General features: G+C 52.8%; 1 protein-coding gene across 1 annotated transcript; it reads right to left on the minus strand.

Moving 5' to 3' along the window:
- Positions 1-604: 604 nt before the first annotated feature.
- On the minus strand, positions 605-20,368 carry LHX2 (LIM homeobox 2). Its single transcript, XM_066256255.1, has 5 exons — positions 19,508-20,368; positions 17,835-18,037; positions 16,521-16,924; positions 10,896-11,101; positions 605-1,396 (listed from the first exon to the last, which is right to left on the minus strand). The coding sequence occupies exons 1-5, from the start codon at positions 19,625-19,627 to the stop codon at positions 1,109-1,111; spliced, it is 1,221 nt and encodes a 406-aa protein (XP_066112352.1). The 5' UTR covers positions 19,628-20,368; the 3' UTR covers positions 605-1,108.
- Between the last annotated feature and the right edge of the window lie 1,976 nt (positions 20,369-22,344).

Here is a 22,344-nt window from a genome sequence, read left to right on the forward strand (position 1 = left end):
TCATTTGTAAGAAAACTGGGGTTTACGGTGCCCTTTGGTGCAGTGTTCACTCTCGGGAGGCCTCCCTCGCTGCCTGACACCCTCGTCCAGCCCAGGGAAGGGCAGAAAAGGCAGGTGTGATGACCTGTGACCTCCGGAGGGCAAGTATCCAACGGAGCATTCTCATTTAATATTTGAAAGAGTGAAGTAACAGTATTTCTGTTTACATACTCTTCTCTTAGACCGTATTACGCTGTGTTAAGATGGTCTCATCTGTCTCTGCCTTGAGGGTAGGGACTGTATCAACTTCATCTCTGGATTCCGACCCAAAGCCTGGCGCAGAAGAGGGGCCCCATGAATATCGTCAATAAATATTTATAAAGTATTATAAATAGCATGAACAAGGGAAGACCCTGGAATTTATCTTGAGGCTTCGATAGGACTCTTAAGTTGTAAGAATGTCACACCAAACGCAATAGCAGCGAAAATAAATAAATAAATAGCAGCACCAACTAGTTTCAATAAGTGGTTTTATTACTGGTTAGATTTTACAAATTCTGATATTCGAACAGACTTCCACCTTAAAATTCTAAAACAACAAAGCAACCGTTGGAGGGGATTTGAGTTTTTCCTTTTTTTTTTTTTTCTTTTTAGGACTATTCAAAGTAACAAACTTTTTTTTGTTGTTTTTTTGTGTGGTTTGGTTTTTTTTTACATTTTTGCTCTGGTCATAAATATACAGAGAGAAAAAAGGGAGAGAAAAATGAACAAGTCGTCCAAAGTATGGAGATAAAACAGTATTCCTAAGGCACGTGGCAGTCTTTGAAAATACAGAAGCTCTAGCCAACTTAAATTATCTGTTGTTCTTCCTCGCTCAGTCCACAAAACTGTACAATGACACAAATGTTGTGTTGCAGATAGATCTTCCAAGTAATTCCTTGGTCCACACCACTGCGTTAGCCGGGCGCGCAATTATTGTCTTCCTCTGTTTCCGGGCGAGATCCTAAAATGTGGTTAGTTAGTTGCTCAAAGCCTCTATTTTAAAATACACTTGGAATTCAACTAAAGATAATTTCTTTTTTAAAGAAATTGTGGGGCAAAGGTGGGGGGCGGCGGGAGGCGCTAGTCATTAGAAAAGGTTGGTAAGAGTCGTTTGTGAGGGGCTGTGAGGCTCGTGGCCCTCCAGGTTGCCAGGCACAGAAGTTAAGACTGATGTCACAGTTGGCAGGGCAGGGCTCGTCAAGTCTGTGAGGGTGGTGGGCGTGCTGGAGGGGCTGAGCGAGGCGTTGGAGAGCTCCGAGGCCGGCCCTGACGGCGTCCCCGTCTGCAGCGCTGCCTCTGTCGACTTGTCCACGCCCGTGTTTTCCTGCCGTAAAAGGTTGCGCCTGAACTTGGCCCGGGCGTTCTGAAACCAGACCTGTGTGGGGCGAGAGGGAAGGGCTAGTTAGGGGCAGGCGGTTGGGAGCGGAGCTGAGTGAAGCGGCGAAGTCTATGCGCCGTACTGTTTAACTCAGAGATGCTGAAGTGGTGTTTTGGGAGGGGAGAATAACAAGCCAGGCTGGCAATATTTTGTTCTTAATAAAATAAAAAATATCCTTTTCTCTCATTGGCTATTACTGGGTTTCTCTCTCTGGTAGAAGGTTCCAGAGCCAAGCCACACTCTCCAATATTGTAGCCACTAGCCAGCTATGGCTACTGAGCACTTCTTGACATCTGTCTGGTCTAAATGTGGCTAGTCTGTAGGTGAAAATACACTAGCCATTTGAAGATTTAATTGGAAAAAATGAAAGAATATCTCAATAATAATTTTTATGCTGGTTACATGTTAAAATGATCATCTTTTGGATATAAACAAAGTATATTCTTAAAACTAATTTTACCAGTTCCCTTTTGCTTTTTTAAATGTGGCTACTAGACATTTTTAAATGTAAAATTATGTAAGAGATCATGCTGCATTTCATCTAGACAGCGCTGTTCTGGAAGATTCGTTCAAACCAAATCTTGATTGTTTTCACAACGGTTCAGAGATTCATTTTTGTTTTTGTTTTTGTTTTTTTCAGCAGTTGCCTTTAAGCACACAATAGATCCCATGAATTCTTGTTGGTACAATTTTTAACATGTTTCAGGGTCAGTAAGTCTGGGAAATACCGGAATGGCGTAGAGAACACAGGAAATCAGTCAACAGAGAATTACTAAGAGGAAGAAAAAGACACTGGTCCCACTGCCCACCACCACTAGCTGCAGAAGCCACCGGGGCCCTGGACGCCTGGGTTTCAGGTCTCAGGGCAGGGTGGGTGGAATGGGAACTGCTACCAGAGGGGAGAAGGCCCAGGGCACTGTGACCTGCACATTCCCGTCCCCCCTGCCCCATCCCTGTCCCGTTTATGAAGGAGGCGGGGCAGGATGCACAGTTGGAACTGAGCTTGGTGTGAAAAAAACCCAAAGGGACAGAATAAGGGTTTCCTTTCATTTTTCCCTGCAGTACACACACACATTCCCATCCACACATACACATACACACCTTTGCACAGGAGCCTGGACACACTCATGAAGACAAGCATAGAAACTCATCTATATGTAGCCCTCACCCCCCCCCCCCCAAATATGCCCACCGGTCTATTTGCTCAGAGATCTGGCTGTGCCCAGAGGTCCTCCAAAGTCTAGGAATCCAGGCCACTGTGGGGGTGGGGATGGAGTTAGGATTCTGTGTCTCCCAGAGAAAGGAGCCCAAAAGGCAGGGCCCCCTCACTTCCTTTTGTGTGAGGAAAACACCCGCCAGAAGCCTCCCCATAAAACACGGGGCCTCGCAGGATTCTCCAGATTCTCGGGTGTCCAGTTGCGAGTTTCCAGATGTGTTTGCATCTGCCTGTCTTCCCAGTGTCTCAGACGGGTGGGAAGGGCTGATGCCTGGCCCCACCCTCCCCTGGGGACCACCCCAGCTAAAAAGGCCTGTGGCTTCACACTCGCCTTTTTGGTGGCTTAATACAATTTGGGCTCAATTAAAAGCACAACCACCAGAACCCTCAAGTGAGCAGGGAGACACGGACCCTGTGAAGTCGGGAAACAAAGCTCTCTCAGCAGCACACTGGATCTTCCCAGGAAGAAAGCACATTTTCCCTGGCTTCCACCCAGAGCAGGCCCATCACCTCTTGGAGGCTTGCAAATAAGTCCAGTACTTCTAAACCATGCTCCACATGCTCTTCTCGGGATGGGGCAGTCCTTCCTTTCCCGGCCTCCAGAAATCTGCAGGGTGGCCCTGGCCGGTTGGCTCAGTGGTAGGGCACTGGCCTAGCACGTAGATGTCCTGAGTTCCCAGTCAGGGCACACAGAAGCACCCATCTGCTTCTCCACCACTCCCTCTTTCGCTTCTCTCTTTCTCTCTCTTCTCCTCCTCTCCTGCAACCATGGTTTCGATTGGAGTGAGTTGGCCCCAGGCACTGAAGATGGCTCCATGGACTCTGCCTCAGGCACTAAAAAAATGGCTCAGTTGCAACAGAGCAAGGGCCCCAGATGGGTAGAGCGTCGCCCCTTAGTGGGCTTGCCAGGTGGATCTTGTGGTAGGCTCATGCAGAAGTCTGTCTCTGCTTCCCTTCCTCATACTAAAAAATAAAAAATAATTTTTAAAAATATTTTTAAAAAATCTGCAGGGGTGAGACTCTTTTCCTAGCTGGTCTAGTGAACGGCTGATGGAGAAAACAGGAGAAAGCCCCAGAGGTCCTCAGGGAGAAGAGGTGACTTCCCCCATCTCACTGCAGGTCAGACATGGAAGGCTGGAGCCTCAGTGCTAACTTTGCCACTGTTCTGGCCTGAGTGTCTGTCTGTCCAGGCAGCAGTGGGCACGAGGAGCCCCGGAGGTGGCAAGTGGCTCATGGGTTCAGGGTTCCAAGCTCTCGGCAAAGGCTGGAACCGGTTGGTTAGCTGTTGGCTGTTTGCTATTTCTCCTTTGTTGCCCCTAACAAGTTTGTAAATGACTTTTCCACAAGTGCCTTCTCTGCTTTTCTGGATGTGAGGTGCCTGGGAATCTGGCAGGTGATTGTCAACGCTCAACTATAAGGTGTGTGCTGTGGGGGTTTGTGTTGGATTTGTTTTTCACCTTAAGCAGAACTTCATCATAATTGTCTCTCAGGTATTTCAAAAAGCCCCACCCTCAAAGGGAGTTTGGAACAGGGACCCTGTCTGAGTCATCTTCAGGTCCCTGGGGACATGGCAGGGGCAAAGAATCAGTAGTTTCCAGTTCTGGTCCTGCTACTGACCAGCCAAGTGACCTTAGGTGAGTCCCTTACCTCTAGCCTACCTCCGCTTCCCCACCTATACAACAAGAGAGTTGGACCATACATACCACATGATTGCTATGGCCTCTTGGGGTTCTAACAGGCTGGGATTCTAGGGCAGTTGCAACAAGGAAGGAGATGACTGCGTTACCCACCCATCTTCTGAAACTGACAGCCCTCTCTCTTCTTTGTAGCCTGGTGCCCAGGGCATCCCCCGTGAACCCCGGGTGGATGAGGAAGGCCACGTTGCTCTGTGCCCCCTCCTCAGGTACCAACTGGCCCTACAGGTTACATCCTCATAAATCCCTTTCTCTTGGCTTCTTTAGTCAAGGGTCCACGAGAGCCAGTGAGAAACCAACTCTGCCCCACACAAATCCCCTCCTGGGTCTCTGAGAAAACCAGATAAAAGGTAAAATCTTCAGGCCCAGAGATGTCCACTGTGGCTTTTTTTCACTTGTTTGTTTTCTAAAATCAAAATAATGGCTGCATCCAAACTGTCCCACCGGATGGGGCAAGTGGGAGTCATGATACAGACACTCCACCCAGTGGAAGAGGAAATGTCTTATGACAAATGTTATGTGAGAAAAAAAAAGAATTAAAGAATTATGTATCGACACTTCATAACATAATAATGATAAATAGTAGTCACTAAGTGTCTAATTTTTCTAAGTGAAATTCTAAGCATTTTACACATAGTAGCTCATAATAGTGCCTTACAAAATAGGCACTATTATTGCCAGGTAAGGAAACTGAGGCACAGAGCCCAACCAGAGAGGTAGAGCTGGGATGTGAATTTGGGCAGGCTGGATTAATGCCCTTACCCACCACTTAACCTCTGATTAATGCCCTTACCCACCACTTAACCTCTGGACACCTGGATTAGTTTCCTGTGCTCTTATATGGGTAAATATTTTCCTGTTTCTCTAACCTGTCTGTATGGTAGTTCTATTATTTTATAAAATTTTTAAGAGCCTTTAAAGAACCAAAAATAATAAGCACTGGACTGGATGTCATGAATGGCCTACAGCTACTTTGTGGTGGGGCCTTGGACAAGTCCCTCCCCTGCCCCTGAGCTTTGGTTTCCTCTCTCCTAAAACAAGAGACTGAGCCTTGGCCAGATAGCTCTGTTGGTTAGAGCCTCGTCCCGATATGCAGAGGTTGCCAGTTCAATCCCTGGTCAGGGCACATGCAGGAACAGACAGATGTTTCTGTCTGTCTCTCTCTCTTCCTTCCTCTCTCTCTAAAAATCACTCAATAACTAGGTTTCTTTTTTCTTTTTAGGAGAGATTAGAGCCAAATTACCTATGCAATTCCATACAATTTCAAGCATCCATGACTTGATTGGACCCTCCCCATAGCCCTGCACAAATGACAGGCAAAACAACACTCACTTTCCCCATTTTACAGGTGGGGACGGGGAGGCTCAAAGAACAGAAGTGACGGGCCCTAGTTTAAACCTGCCCTCCTCTGGGAAGCCATTCCTGACTTCTTCTACCCAGTCAGGCCCCTGGGTTCTATGCTTTCAAGGCAGCCCCACGTGTTTGCTTCCTAGCACTTCTTCTATTTTATTTTTGTCAAGAGTTAGACAAGCGTTCTGTTTATGGCCGCATAAATTTGGAAAGTGTTAGATCAGACCAAGCTGAGTCTCTTCAAGATTTCCCAGTGCCTGTGTTAGGGCTAACGTGTTCTAGTCTCCAAGACAAAGACATCGTTAACCTTTAGCATTTCCCAAACTTACTTAGTCCCGGAGTCCTTTTAAAAATATTTTTATTATGAGATATTTCACATATCGAGAAAAATATAGCGATTAGTCTTATCACCATGTTAATTATTTCTACAGCACCTTGGTGCACCTGTCTCCCCTCTGGAGCGTCCATTCCAGCGGGGCCTGTTCCCTCCCCGGCCCCCGCTGAATCCGCAGTGCTTGCCGCCCCGCCCAGAACATGGCAGAAGGCCAGTGTCTTCTCTGAATAAGCAAGGGAACAGAGGAAAGCTAGTGTTCTCACCTCCTGAGTTCTCACACAGATTAATGATGACTAACTCGCCATCCGAAGGACGTTTTTAAACCGTTGGTGGTTAAAATGTATTTTCTTTCAAAGGCACACCAGGAACCCCTAAGGAGACCTTCGCCCATCCAAATCAATCAGCTCACCACCCTCCTCCCCAAGCCCCGGCAGAATCTTAACACTCTGCCTGTGTGGCCCTCCCCACGAAGGAAGAGAGGCCACTCAGAGGGGCACCAATACGCTGAGAAACGGTCTCCAAACATTTTTAAAGCTTAACGTCTTAATGGACCTCTGTCCAAGGGGCCATTCTGTCTCCCCGTCACATTGCCCATTGATGGAAAGTCAGTATTACGGTTGTCATACTGCCGAAGATGACAAATTTGAGCACTTTTTGTGCATTTACGGCTTTACAACCAAGACATGGCGCCTGTGACCCACTTCTCCCCTCTCCCTCATGTGTCCTGCGGTAGGTATTTCTGCAGCTGGAGCCAAGGTGGCGGAGACCACAATCTGTGGCCTGTGCTGCACTAGAAACAGCTACGGAATCAGACCCTGGCTTCCTCGCTCACTACCTGTGAGACTCAGGGCAAGGGTCCTAGCCTCTCTGAACTTCATTTTCCTCATCTGCAAAATGCAGGTAATTAATTTTTTTTGAAATGTAGGCAAAGAGGTTGATAGAATGAACCCTGCTGTGTCAATCTGTGTGAAATTAACGTGCATTGAGTACTTAATAGATACCTTATAAACTACACTTTATCTCATTTACTCCTTGCAACCACCTAGTGAAGTATTATCATTCCTTCCATTCTATAGCTGAGGCAGCCGAGGCTCAGACAGGTTAAGCCACTTGCTCAGGATCACTCAGAGAGTGAATGGGAGAGCTGAGTCTGGAACTCACACTAGCTGACTCCAAGTTTCAGCGGGAACTGCACACCCCAGCACTACTATGCTGGTGCTGCTTCAATAACAGGCTAGAAACACACACACACACACACACACACGCACACACACGCACACGCACGCGCACGCGCACACCCCACCCCTCCCCGCAATATCACCCACCTCTGGGAACACAGCCTCAATCTCAACCCTGCCTCTGCCATGTACTCTCTGTAAGACTGAGATGGACCTCCACCTGCAGGGGGCAGCCAAGGCCCAGTGCCATTCAGCTGGTGTAGACAGTGAGGAGGAGCCATTTCACAGGCGCCTACTTTGTCCCAGCAGGCACCATGCCCGAGCCTTCCCATTCATTGTCTGGATCCTCAGGAAGCCTGGAGGTGCAAGCTATTATCACCTCCCTTTCACAGATAAGGCTTTGAGAGGAGAAGCTGAACTGCCCAAATCACACTGCTGGTAAGTCAGAAAGGATCTGAACCAGTCTGTTAACCTTCCGAAGCCACACCACCTGCTGCCTCGCCCAAATCTGCCCCCATCTCGTCTCCCCCAACTAGGTCACCACAGTCAGGCCACCTGGGGGAGAACCCCACCCTGCCAAAGCCTGGCTCCTGTAACCTCAAGCAAATCACTTCCTCTCACTGGGTCTTAAGCTTCTCATCTGTAAAATGGGCAGGACTATATTAAGGTCAGGTAGATGAGTGGCTGGAAAGAGGCTTTGCAAAATACTGCATAATCATGTGCAGTTGTACTGTTAGGGAATAGTCATTATTTGCGCAGATTTGGAGGTTTGGGAGGAGGGAGAGAGTGGTGTGGTATGCCTTACAGGTATGACCACCCCAACCCTAAATGAAACTCATATTCAGAGGTAGTCATGCTGGGTCAGCTTAGAGGAGAAAGCAATGCCCACTGATCAGATAGGCCTGGATTTGGATCCAGCTCTGCTTCTTACAGCAAAGTGTCATTTGGGGTAAGTGACAATCATTTAGGCCTCAATGCTCTCATCTGGACAATGGGAGAGGAGGGATCATAAAACCTGACAATGGACTCAATGGGCAAATGTATTTCACAGACCTTTCAATGTGCCTGATCCATAACAGAGCACATAAACAGGTACTGATTAGTAGCTACACAATAACTGTCCGTTTTTTTCCCATAACTAGTTCTGTGCCCCTGGCTTTTCTGGTAGAGGGGGCATGCAGGTGAGAGGGCCCTGCCTCAGGATTCTAGGAGAGGAGGAGACGGGCACCCATTTACCCAGGTCCCTCAGGTGAAGCTGAGAGACAGAAAATACTGAGAGACAGAAAAACAAACTCCTCACACATAGGGGAGTCGGTCCCTCCTCTGGCCGCCCACAGAACTGATCACACTATGAATGTGGGTCTGTCTCTTCACCTAATAGGTGATTTTCTTCAGGACCAGGGCTGTGGCTCATTCACCTCTGTATCCCCAGGGGCTGACATTTGGTCAGATGAAAGAATGAGAGATAACGATGCTGAAAATCCGATTTGCTCCTAAACGACATAACCAAGCCTCCTGCCTCACTAAGACCAGCAGAGACTGGTTCCTGCTGGTTCCGGATTCAGACTCAATTATGGTTACATACTCTATTTCATCTAATCTAGGTAACTGGGAGAGGTATGTGCCCTAAGGATGCCCATTTTACAGATGAGAAAGCTATGGCTCAGAGAAGATAGCTAATTTGTCCAAGACGCATGGCCAGTGAGTAGAGAAGCAGAACGGAACCCAGTTCTGTCCAACTCCAAGTCCCTGCTCCTGTCCTAGCCTGCTCCCATGGGTTAACTTGTGAGACTGCCCCACCAACCTGCCAGAGGGGCATCTAGATAGGGGAAGGGATAAAGTATCCTAGTAACCAGAGAAAAGGCAGAAGCCATGGAGCCTCGGTTTCAATGCACTCACGGCCGAGGAACGGAGGAGGTGCTGAGGAAGGTCACCAACTTAACCCCGAGAAGGTCAACTCCAAGGGGCGGTCCAAGACAAGGGGGGTCCAAGACCCCAACAGGTGTAGCAACCTCCTGCTTGTCTGGAGCCCAGGCCAGAGGGACCTTCAGTCGAAACGGACCCAAGCAGGAGGGGCAGGCCCAGAGAGCCACATCACACCCCGATGGCTAACCCTCACTTCCCTCGCTACTTCACAGAGCCCCAGACAGAGCTGCCCCAGACCCGCACCTGCATCGCAAGCCTGTCCCAACACCCCTGCCATCACCCCCCAAATGCTTTCTTTTTCCTGACAACTTCACAAGAAAACTTAAGAGCAGCCACACAGCCCTCTTCCTCCATCACTGTCACCTTCATCCCTTGGTGTCACCTCCCCTTGCCTCACTCTTCAATCCCTGACAACCTGGGGCCAGAGGGTGGCTCAGACTGGCCGAGACTCCAATCTCAGCACCTCCCCTCCCACTGTGCGACAGGAGTACTTCATCTGTAAATTGTCATACCCAGAAACGTGCACTGCTATCCTTACAACCACACATTCTGAGGTATGAATCAGTCAGACTTGCTATAAAGGGAAATATTCTCCCACCTTATTGTGTGAATGGGGACACTGAACTGCAGCATCCAGGCTAATCTTTCATACTAGTTAATATAGTTCATTGATTAATCCAGTTCATGTTATTCTTAGCTGCCATCCACTGGGCAAGTTAGGTGTCAGTCACTGCGCAGACACTTAACATCATCTCAACAGCTCTTCCAACACACCTGCAGTGTAGGTAATTTTTTGTGTGCATTTCATATATGAGGAAACTAAGGTTCAGGGGATTTCAGTGACTTGCCCGGTGAGTACAGGAGGAGCTGAAGATTTGAGGAGTGGTGACCCAAAGCTCTGCCATCAGTTTGAGTCATGCAGGAGCCTGGAACTCCCCAAACTGAAGTTTTTAACATCTTTGGGATAATAGACGGACCCTTTGGAAATCTGGTGAAAGTTAGGGGCCTATCAATAAGGCACCTTCATATTCTAGAATTATACACCTGAAACCTACATAATTTTATTAACCAATGTCGCCCCAATACTTTCAATATAGAAGAAAAGAACGCACCCTCAGAGGCAAGTGCCCACGTACTTCCAACAGCTCCCTGCGGGCAGACGGCGGAGAGGCCCTCTGGCCCGGCCAAGGGATCTGCCCACACCCACCACCCTCACCAAACCTCGCTTCTGGGAGAGTTAGAAACAACAAAGGGCAGAAGAAAAATCCAAAGAGAGAGACTGAGAGAAAGAGAGAAACTAGAGAGAGCAAGTGAGGAGTGAGAAGCAGAAGGAACGAACAGCTAATAGCAGTTGCCTTGGGTGGGCCTCCCGGGGAGAGGGGCCAAGGGTGGGGCGAGGCTCCGGATCAATCCGAAATGTTGGAACCTTGTACAATATGAACATACATGAGTGTCTTCTGAGTGACACACACAGCAAATACGAGTTGTTTACAAAGAAGAAAAGAGACTGAGTGTGGAGACAAAGAGCGCAGAGGGTACACACACAACAGAAATACTGAGAGACAGAAAAACAAAGAAGAGAGAAGATGTAAAGTGAGGAGTGGGGGAGGATTGAAATATGGATAGAGACAGACTGAAGAGATGGAGAAAGAGAATGGGAAAGTAAACAAAGAAAGGCAGACACATGGAGGAAGTTCCTCTCAAGGCTCACAACCCGTTGTGTGGTTCTGGCCCAGGTTCTGGCCCAGGTTCTGGCAGCAGCAGGTGCCCCCACCCCCCAGCCCGGGCCCCAGCTGACCTGAAGGACCCGCTTGGTGAGGCCCGTCTTTTGCGCGAGCTGCTTCAAGTCCTTGGCATCGGGGTTGTGGTTAATGGCAAAGTAAGACTTCATGGTCCGAAGCTGGTGGTGCTTGAAGGAAGTGCGCATGCGCTTCGTCTTCTGGCTGCTCGGGTAGGGCTGGTCGCGGTCCAGGTGCTCCGTGTCGTTCTCGTTGCAGCTCAGCGCTAAAGAGGGGACGCAGAGGCGGCAGGTGTACCTCCCGACTCGTTCCCAATGCGCACTGTCTACTCCATACCCGCCACCAAATATTTTCAGCCTTGGGATCACAGTGAGATATATTATCCCCATGTTATAGATTAATAAGGGGAATTTGAAGCTGGGGACAGTGACCTGCCCAGAGTCACTCAGCTAGGAGATGCTGGAGAATAATATTGTAAAACATAAGGACAATTACTATTACAACTGTTAGCTTATTCGACTCCAGAGAATATGCTAAAAGGCTCCACAGGCACATTTTCATTGAATCCTCAAAACAACCTATGAGCCAGGCAGTATTTTCACCTTTTTTTATTGACGTTGAAACTGAGGTTCAGAAAGGGAAGTCACTTGACTGAGGACCCAGCACTGCAAGGACTTCCGAAGCCCAGAATCTTCCTGTCCCCCACCCCTGAACTTCCCCCTGCACTTCCTAAGGAGGGGGCTGTCACGGGTCTCCCCCCACAGTGTCTGGGGCAGGCACCTGGGAGTTGCTAACTGACATCTCTCCACTTGCTTTAATTTGGCCCTTATCAGTTCCCACACCCAAAAGTACTGTACAGACTCCTGGGCAGTGGACACTGGGCTGGGGGGTCGTCGGATGTGGTATTTTGTAGTTAATCCTCAGGACTGCTCTGTGAGGCCATTGTCGCCCAGTTTTACAAATGGAGTGAATGAGGCAGGGAAGTTAGGTGATCTTTGAAAATCTCAGAGTGGCAGAGTTCCAACTGGAAGGGGAAGGAAGTTGGAGGAAGAAATTAACAGGTATTTGAGACCTATGCCTTTGGCTTTACATACATCGTGGGCCTTCACTATTGCTCAATGGGTGGCTATCCCGTTTTATAGCCGAGGAGACTAACGCTAAGGGGAATGAAACCATGTGCACCACTGGTCACTGCTGAGCCTAGACTCACTGAAGTCCTGGCCTTTTCTTCCCACTACACCACAAAGGCAGGCAGAGATGGAGCATGACTCTTTGGGGAACCCATCCCCACCCAGCTGGGCCCTGGCTGCCAGTGCCCGGAAGGCACTGGGGACAAGGGTAGAAACCTTAGACCTCAGAAACTGGCGGCTGATTGGGACACGCAGTATCCCTCTCCAAGATCCCCTCGTCACATCCGGAGCCTTTACACACATAAGGTCTTACTTTGGGGAAAGCTTCATAGATTAATTCAGTTCCCCGAAAGTGGGCAACGGGGAGTGCATTTTGTGCCCCATCACATGCCCACAATTGAGCTGCCAGATTTAGCAAATATTTTGCCCAGTTAAATATGAATTTCAGATAAACAATTTTTTTAGTATGTCTCAAGTATTGCACGGGACCTATCTACACTAAAATTTTATTTGTTGTTTACCTACCTAAAATTCAAATACTACACGGTATATACTTACACTAAAAGAAAGTATTCGTTGTTTATTTAAAATTCAAACATTACATGGGATACACTTACACTAAAAATTTCTTTGTTTTTACTCAAAATTCAAATTTAACAGGGTGTCCTGCATTTTATCTGGCAACACTACCTCAGAAGTAGTCCTGCTGTCCTGGTGAACTACTCTTCCCTCTGCCCAGGTGGGAGTAGCCTCTTGCAGAAAGAATTTGCAAGATTCAGGGCTTATCCCACCCTTAAAGCTGTGGGCAAGAGGCTACATTTCCTAAGGGTGCCTTCCTATGGGGACCCAGGCACCCAGCCCCCACCAGACTGTATGCCCCTTGACAGAGCCCAGAGTGAAGAACAGGGTCCAGCAATTTAAAGGGGATCAGAAAATGACTCCAAACGGGATCCATGGAAACTGCCCTGCCCCCTCTTCTTCAGGGGACTAGCCCTCTTCTCACCCCCAGTCCCCAGCTCCATGGGAGTGGGACAGGCCTCCCCACTGGGGATCTCTGGGCCCATCCCTCTGCCCACCCCTCACCCCCCACCTGGGCCTTGCTGCTGTTAATGAGCTCCATGGGGACCCCGATGCCCTGTACACCCAAGGGATGTGCCCCAGGAGCAGGGGGGGGTGACTTGGGGGAGGGAGGCAAGGCAGAGAAAGGAGAGAAAGAGATGGAGATAGAAAGACTGAGAGAATGAAAAAAAGATCAAAGGAGAGGGAGCAGGAAGAGAATACAGACAGAACCAGGAAAGAAAGAGATGAGACAGTGGAAAAGAAAGCAGTGGAAATGGGGAGAACCGGAGAGAGACAGCCACAAAATGAGAAAGAAATCAGGAGACACACAGCCAGAGCCTGGGGGGACAGAGAGATCGGAAACGGGGGGATGTGCGGTGGAGGGTCCAGGTTGCTGAGCTGAGTCCCGGGTCTCCCACAGGCCAGGTCCCCGTGGGGAGGCCTGTGGGGAAGCCCGTTCCTGGCCGGGAGTGCGAAAGAGGAAAAGGAGGGAAGGGGGAGCCGGAGCCGGCCCAAGGTAAGGAGGAGGAGGCTGAGGCCGGCCCACAGCGGGGCAGGGGCCGTGTGGGGGCGCACGGCGCTGGCCAAGTGGCAGTCGGGCCCAGACTGGGCCGGAGCCTCAGGCCCTCTCCTCCCGTCCCCAGTGCCCCGGGCTGGTCGAGATTCCCCAGGAACGGAGCCGGGAGGAGCGAGGGGCCGAGGGGAGGGGGAGGCCCGGGCTTTCTCTCTTCTTTTTTATTTTTTTTTCCTCTCAATTAGGCCGATTCAATGGAGCTAAAGAGCTCGTAAAATCATGAATAATTTACTCGTGATCTGTTATTAACCCATCGGGTTTCGAGCTCTTGTCGCTGGGACTGAACCTGTAATCAAATCTGACTTCGCCTCATTTTACTAAAGACAAGATTGTAGGTTCAATTGTCTAAATAATGGATTGGAATCAAATCAGTAATTACGCCGCCAGGCACACACACACAGAAAGCTGGGGCTGGGGGAGGCCGGGCGTCCGGCAGGTCCGTGCGGGGCTCCCGCGGCCGCGGCGCTCCGGCCCCCGTGCCAAGTGTCCGGCCGGCCGCTCCGGGCTCCGGCCACCGGGCCCGCTTCCCCGGCCCGGGCAGCCCCGCTCGCGGCCCGGGGGCAGGTTCCCGTCCCGCCGCCCGACCCGGGCTGCGCTCTCGGGCCACAGGGACAGCCAGAGGAGGCCGCCGCGCCACCGCCCCGGAAAGACTTGCCGACCTGCAGCCCCGCGCTCGGGCTGCCCGGCCCTGGCCGCGGCCCGGCGCCCCGACGGCGCCCACCCCACGCTGCCCGAGCTCACCGCGCCTCCGCCTCGCCGTCCCCGGAGCGAAGGGCTTTGCCGGGGGGGGGAGGGAGGGGGGCGGCTCTGTAGCTGGGCCTCTGGGTGCGGGACACTCACTCGCACAAACAAGCTCATCTCCTCACAGCTGGGACACACACACACACACTTGCTCCGCACACAACGCCCGCAGTCGCACTCTCCACGGTCCCCCCTTTCCCAGTCCCTGTCGCCCCACGGCCCACACTGCTGCCATTTGTCTCCTGGAGGTGCCGAGCGGGGAGGGTGGAGGACAACAGCCAGACCCGGGGTGGCCTAACCAGGCACTGCGGCCGGGAGGCGCCCTCTTTCCCAACCCAGCCCCGAGAGCGCGGATAAGCAAGCCACACAGCCACCGGAGATGCACCCGCTTTCTACAGGAAGGTAGGCCAGAGACGTGCCCATTGGAGAGAAGAGGGGATCAGCGAAACAGGGAGACACAGGCAGAGAGAGTGACAGGAAAGGCGCCCAAGAGAGCTGAAAGGAAAAAAGGAAAGAGGGGCCAAAGAGAAAAGGAGAGGGAAAGGGTGGTCTTGTAGAGATGCCGGCTCCCCTGAAACTCGGCCTCCAGTCACATTTCCTCACTTGGTGTGGCATGGCCTCACCAGGGAAGGTAGCCAAACAGCAAAAAGCATAAATAAATCACTGAACCTTCTACCTTTCAATTGCAACCCCAGTTACAAACCTGCGTTCTAGAGAAAACACAACCCCCGCTCAGCACTCGCCTGCTGCTTCTTACAGAGGCTAACCCCACTCTATAGGCAAGGCTTTGTGTGGGGAACCAGGTCTGGACTTGGTCTCGTCTATGTTCAGGGTGGTGGAAGATGAGGGATGGAAGTTTTGGAGAGCGGTATCTTTGGTAGGGCCTTCAACAAACCTATAATCTGCCAGTGTAGACCTGCCTGTGGCCACTTCACCATCTACCAGACTGGGAGCTGCACTGAGACACACACGCCCCACTATCTTCCAACAAGCGATTTCGCTAGAGCGAACAGGGGAACCCCTCCCGTCCCTTATTTTTCTCTCCAGCCAGTTCAGATTTTTAAAGATCAAAATAACCCTGACTTCTTCCCCACCACTGCCCTCTGCGCATGGTCCTGGGTTTGTTTTGCTTTGTTTTGTTTCCACTTGTGTATTAGACTAAGGGGAAAAGGAGGAAGAAAACAAAATCTCTAAACCCGATTCTGTCGCAAACGAAAGAAAGAAAATAATTGCAAATAAACTCTATCTAGTTCAGAAGCCCAAGAGTCATAAACCTTTCCCGGTCGTGCAGACTTCGGGCAGATGTTGACAATTCAATTTGCGGGGCCCCAGAACCTCTGCAGCTGTCCGGAGCAGGGAGGGGCGCGGGAAGGGGGCAGAGTCTCTCCCGGAACAGCCCGGGGTTCAAAGACGCCAGAAAAGCGAAAGAAGCCCTCCATCCTACTCCGGCGCAGGGCCAGGCCTACTCCGGTCTCACCCCAGGGCGCCCGCTTCCGAGGGTCCAGGCTCTCTCTCATCCTAGAGCCCCACTGGCGCCCGGAACTCGGAGGAAGGACCCCGGGGAAAACCAAGACCTGGCAAAGCAGAAGGATCGAGCCAATTACAACAACCCGCCCTTGCTCAAAGGGCTCCTGGGCCCAAGTTTCCCGAGCCTGCCTCCCTCAGGACATTTTACAGGACCGGCCCCACGCCAAGCCAAGCCAATCTCAGTGCCCCCCCAGCCACTGCCAGTCCTTTCTCTCGGGTCCCTCCTGTCCTGCCTGGCTCATCCATTGCCTCAGCTCCCGTCCTCAGTCGCGCAAACCCAGGGCCCGGTTGGTATGGGCTCCACCTTGCTTTCTCTCAGTATACTTACTTTCTGCACAGCAAAGTGAGGGGAAAGCCCAAATCAAATAGCCTCCTCTAAAAATTTTCTCAGCGAGCTAGCCCTGTGCAGGGGCAGCAAGACACTAAAGCACCCTCTGGTCCTGCTCCAGCCACATGACTTGGAGCCTAGGAGGTTAAGGTCCCTCCAGATAAGTCATATGGTGCTTAGGGACTGGGGAAGTTAGGGGATAGAGTACGCAGGGTGCTGTAATACGTAGATCTACAAAGCACACCAAGATCCCGGCTGGAGGGGGGGTGGACGCCACCCAGTTTCCCCCAACCCACCGGGGTTGCTCAGTGCGCCTCGCACTCACCAGCATTGTAGGCCGCCAGATCCGCCCCAGGGCCGGGGCTCTTGCGCTTCCTTGGCCGCCCCTTCTGCACCGTGCCCACGCCATTGTAGTAGGGAAGACCCAGCGGGTTGGCCCCGGCTGCACCTAGCCCCGCACTCTTGGCCGCAGCTGCTGCAGCTGCCGCTGCTGCCACGTCGGCGTGGTTGAAGTGCGCGGGGTACTCGCCCTGCAGCAGTGCCTCGAAGTGCAAGCGGCAGTAGACCAGGCTGTCCTTCATGCCGAAGTGGTCCCCCGTGGTCAGCATCTTGTTACATGTGGTGCACGTGAAGCAGTTGAGGTGATAAACCAAGTCCCGAGCCCTCATCACCATCTCCGAGGCTGAGATGCCCAGGTGGCAGCGGGCGCAGCGCTGCACAGAGAACCGCCTGTAGGGACCATCGAGGGGAGGACTGTGGGGACACACGGTTGGGTACCCCCATATTCTTCCTCCAGGTGCCGCTGCTGCCACTGGGGGAAATCATCTCCTCAAGATGAGCAACCTGGGTCTTAACTTGGAGGAGGGGGGAAGAGGGACTGGATTTTGACCCGCGTCTGACCCTACCCTGAAATACAGTGCCCCTTTACCGTGTTCTTGACTACAAAGGCTTCCACTTACCCAGAGCGTGAGCAAGCCCCAGGAAAGCCTTTGCTTGGGAATGGGGAGAAACTCCCCACTTACCCTTTCTCACACTCTGCCCCCCCCCCCCCCCCCCCGTGCCTGGGAATCCTACAGACCTGGGTAATTTGGAAGAAACTCAGAGACAGGGAAAGAAGGAGGACAGAGCATACAAACAGATTCTAACCCTAAACCCAGAGAGGTGAAACAAGGAACCTGGAGCCTGTTCGTGACGATTCCAGTTCTTTAATCCTGGCCAGCTTTCACTCCCATCTCCAGGCGAGACCCGGAAACGCCCCCATCCAATCCCCCAGCTCTCCTTCCAACTTTGTTCCACACTAGCCCAGGCTGCCCGGGTTGGGTAAAGGGTACTTGTTTATATTCTTTCTGGTTAAACCAAGAAACTTCGAAGGGAGAGGGTGCAAGGGCCCCCCCAACCCAAGTTTAGTTATGCTCTGAGCTCAGAAGAAGGCAGCTTCTGCTTTTCTCTGGGTCCCTACACTTCATAAACCTTTCCAAGATTGCCCCCCCAAATTGCTGTTTAATAAGGTTGTCACTCAATTCGTTCTGGCTTGAAGAAGAGAAACCTCCCTCGGGGATTGGAAGGAAAGGAAAGAAGCTCGATTGCGTCTGAGATGGGGAGTCCTGAGGGGCAGTGGGGTCCCGAGGTGGGGGGCTACCTGTAGTAGTCTTCCTTGCAGTAGATGCTTCCATCCTTGCTGAAACAGGTGAGCTCTGACTCCAGGTTGAGCTTGCACTCGCAGCACTTGAGGCAGCGCATGTGCCACTGCTTGTCCACCGCAAGCAAATAGTAGCGGTCCGAGATCTTGCCCCCGCAGCCGGCGCACAGCGCAGCGCGGTCACTGCTGATGGACGGCATGGTCTGCGGAAGGAGGGAGGCGGGAGACGGCGGCGTCTGCGTCAGCCTGCGACCCGCCGCCGCAGCCGCCGCTGCTGCCACCGGGAAACCCGACGCAAAGCTCCCCTAGTAACTGGCTAGCCCTAAACTCGAAGCAAGCCGCCAAGGATGTGCAGTGCGCTTCCTCCACATCAGAAGCCCATATCCAGAACGTTCAGAACCCAGACCCGCCCACAGAGCCCAAGCAGGCCACAGGCCCAGGCCCAGTTGCTGGCCTGGATAGATCTCCCCAGACTTCACCCTCTTCCGGTCCCCTCTGCCCTTTTCCCAGAAAGTCTCGGGCTGTGTTTGGGAACTGAGGTAGTGATGGTTCCCCAGTTAAAACCTCCAAAAGCTCCCCACAAACTATTTCTTACACAAGCCACTCTGCTGGGGCCCCCAGGAAAGGGGGTAAAATGACCATTAAAAGTCACCCTCCACACAGACTCCTCTTCAGAGACACAGAGTTCCTGGCCCCCAGCCCCAGTGATCTTTGAATTCTTAAACCAAAGAGTTAAAAGTCAGGGCAAGTCATAGGTCTCAGGATCCTGGGAGATGGTTAGTGGGGTGCAGAGGCACCCTCAAAGTCTCTGGGTAGACAGGCCCAATCCAAATGGTCGGCTAACCAAACTGACAGGCTGACATTGTTGAACCCAGGAAAAAGGGCTCAGAAGCTAGTGGCACTGGAGCTTCTGCTCTTGATTCCTGAGCAAAGAAACTTGCCCTGCTCCCCACCTCCTCTGCCTCTAAAGGTCACTTCTGGGCCTGGTTTGGGCAACGGTCTGCTCATCTGGCCCCTAGGGAGGTCTGAGGCAAGGAAGTGACTATTTGGGGATTGGCCGATAGAGCCAGGTGTGGAGATTCAAATGGACTCTGCTTCTGCGAGAGCCAGGCCGGAGCCTGAACTGCAAGCCCTGGCCTGGTGAAGTCCAAGGGGCCAGAAGGCCCAGGTCGCGATCAACAAAAAGCAGTGGCCGAGAAGACTCTGCCCCCTGAAACTGAGCTGGGGACGGATCCCCGATTGCCAGGAAGCGGGAGCAGCCCAAGCCGGTTGGAGCCCGGGTGTTCCCGGCTGGTTCGCCCTTCCTGGCACCGCCAGCAGCCAGGGCCAAGTCGTGGAAGAGAGCGCGGGGCTGGTGACCAGAGGGCCCCGCCAAGTGAGAAGAGAGCCATCCCCGCGGGTAGGACTTCGCTCCCACTTCGAGAGAAGTGCTCTCTTCCACCCTCTGGGTCTAAAATTTCGGTTTCAACCTTCTTTCCCTGCTTCTCCCCAGCAGCTCGGTTTTCCCCGAGCCGGGAGCTACGGGCCTTGCATCCTGTCTGCGGATCACCAGCGCCCAGTCCCGTGCGGCACGAAGGACGCTCACCAAAGTGCCCCCAAACTTTGAGGAGCAGAGGCGCAGACTGACTCGGCCCCGTCCCAGCTTTCGGCCCGACCCGCAGCCGTGCGCCTACCGTCTCTGTGTCGCCACGGTCGATGGCGGAGCTGATGGCGGGAGCCTCGCTCTTGGCCCTGCGGTCCATCTCGTCGATGACCCCATGCACCTCGGGGCCCGACAAACTGTGGAACAGCATCTCGGCGGGACCGGCGGGGGCCGGGGGCGCGGCTCCTCCGCAGGAGGGCTTACCCCCCGCCTCAGCTGCCTGGCGCTAACGGGCCCGGGCCCGGTGCATCGCCACCACGGCCCCGGCCCCGCCCGAGCTCGGCTGCGCCCCCAGGCCGGGCGCCCGCGGGCCAGGACGCCTCCCGCCGAGGCGCAGGGGCAGCTACATCGCGGGGCGCCTGGGCGGCGGCGCCAAAGCCAGGGTCACAAGGGCACGGGTCTGGGGGGAAGGGGGAGGGAAACAAGGGCAGAGGTCGGCGCCCGCCGCGGGCGCTTTCACGCCGCGGGCATTGCCGGCCGGGCTTCGGCGCCCCGGGCGCAAAGCAGTAGCGCCAAGTCTGCCCGAGGCGGCGACGGCTGCGGTCGGGTCTCACCCGGGAGCAGCTAGGTGCCCGCGGCGGCCCAGCTGCCTGAACCTCTCTGCTCCCTGGGGTGCGTCCCCAGCCCAAGGCGTCCCGCTTAGCCGCTGGGTGGGCGACTGGAGTAGGGGGTTCTCCTAAGCCAGCGAGCTGAGCCGAGCCACTAGGAGAATTGAAGAGGAGGAGGAAGAGAGGAGGAGGAGGAGGAGGAGGTGGAGGAGGAGGTGGTGGTGGAGGAGGAGGAGGAGGAGGAGAAGGAGGAGGGGGAGGAGGAGGAGGAGGAGGAGAAGGAGGAGGAGAAAAAGGAGGAGGAGCAGAGTGGGAGGAGGAGTCGCCGGCCGCGGGCCCAGCCGCGCGCAAAGCTCTCCAAGAGCGCGCCGAGCCCAGCCCCTGCTCTGCAGTCCGCGCCAGCCAAGCGTCCGCGCCTTTTCTACAGCCGCGCCTGACATCACGTCCTGCCGCCGCGCCATTGGCCGCCCCGCACCCGGGGCCGTGGCAGCGCGTGCTCCGGGAAGGCGGGAGACCCAAGAGGGAGGGGAGAAGCAAGAGGAGGAGAAGAGCCACGAGATGGTGGGAGCTGGTGGGCGAGGTTGGAGGGGAGGAGTAGGAGGGAGGGAGGAGGAAGAGCAAGGGGGAGGGTGTTGGAGTTTTTAAGCTACGAACAGTTTCCTGTGATTTCTTTGGGAAGGAAAATTAAACCCTCTCTCCCTGCCGTCTCTATCCTGAGAAAGCGCAGCCAGAGGATGCTTGAAGAGGTCTCACTCCGGTATCCCCCCGGCCCAGACATGCTGCCTCAGGCACTGAATGGAGAAGCCTGGGAAGGCCGCACTGGGGTCGAGCTCCCAGAGCCTTGGGCTGATTCCCGCGCAGTTCGGCCTTAGGGCTAGGCTCCACGCTGCAGCGGACTGCGGGAGAACGAGCAGGCCTCCTGGGAATCCGGGTGAGCTTAGAGAGGCCAGAGACCGCGGGAGCTGTGACTACTGGGGGCGGAGGGCCAACCAGCATATCCTTGCTCCAAGAGAACTAGGGCCTGGTTTCTTCTTGCTCTTTCTAACCTCTCTCCAGCCTTTAGAAACTAAGAAAGGCATGGGTTTGAATCTAAGTTCTGCAATTTATGCACAAGCCTAACCTTACGCAAGTAACTTAACTTCCCTTAGCTGATCTTTCCAATGGGGGACATCCCCTTCACATGGATGTAATCCATGAAAAAGATCATGGATGTAAAATGTCTGGAACATGGCAAACACTAAATAAATTATTCCCTCTTTTCCATCTCCATCTCCTATTAAAAACTGTCCCAGATCCACACGGTTCTTCAAGACCGCAGGCCCATTCTCTAAACTGCTGGGTGCATCGTGTCATAGATTCAGCTATTGACCTGCGTCCATCCGGCTGCCTGACTATACCACTTTTCCAAAGACTGACAACCTGGTCGGCGGGGTAATCCCAACTGTCCCCTCCAGCCTCCAGACTTCAGGCTCAACCTAGAGTTGAATTTTGAGATTCAAGGGCAATACCCAGGTGTATGGTGAAGTTGGATTTAGAAAATAAAAACTGATTGTAGAGAAAAACCTAATGAACAAATCAATTACAGAGTTCCATCTCCTGGGTCTTCTTTGAAGGTGGGCCAGGCTGAAGTCACTTGCTTGCCGGAAAGAAGGGGCTAGCGAGAATCTATGTAGTTTATCTTACGTAAAGGCACAAAGTTGAAGCAGCACAGGATCATACTTCCCACATACCGTACATAACTTTTAGACACATCTGTGTGTGCTTGTACTGCCCAAGAACATGCACGCATGTTCGTGTGTGCAAATTCACATGCTCATCTTTGTTGGCAAAAACACGGCAAGCAGGAAGGTAAAGCTAGGGTTTACATGTGCACATCAAGTGTAAGTGTCCAGTGCCAGGCTGGGGCAGGCATCTGTAAAGTGGTTATAGTACAATTGGCCTGCCAAGGTGATTCGACCTAAATCCCTTGGTGCACTTTGTAGACGGCCGTGTGTTTTGCATATTTGCGAAAACTCTTGAAGCTACAAGTATGTGTGTACATGCTGCACATGCACAGATACCCCAACGCGAGGGAAGGCCCATAATCCCAAAGACGCGCCTGCGCGTATGCTCACACAGACATGTGCTTTGGCGCCAACACATGGCCTGCATAGGGGCAGGGGACGGCTACACAGGCATGTTTCACTGATGCGTCTGAGACGCTTTCTTTCAAAGAAATTAGGGAATGAAAATCTAATCTGGGAGTTACCGGGGTTCATCTGGAGGTCGCCCAAGGGGTAGTAAAAATGGTGACAACGTAGGAGCATATGTCCTCAGCGCA

This window comes from Saccopteryx bilineata, chromosome 2 (genome assembly GCF_036850765.1).
Source record: "Saccopteryx bilineata isolate mSacBil1 chromosome 2, mSacBil1_pri_phased_curated, whole genome shotgun sequence".
Classification (NCBI taxonomy): domain Eukaryota; kingdom Metazoa; phylum Chordata; class Mammalia; order Chiroptera; family Emballonuridae; genus Saccopteryx; species Saccopteryx bilineata.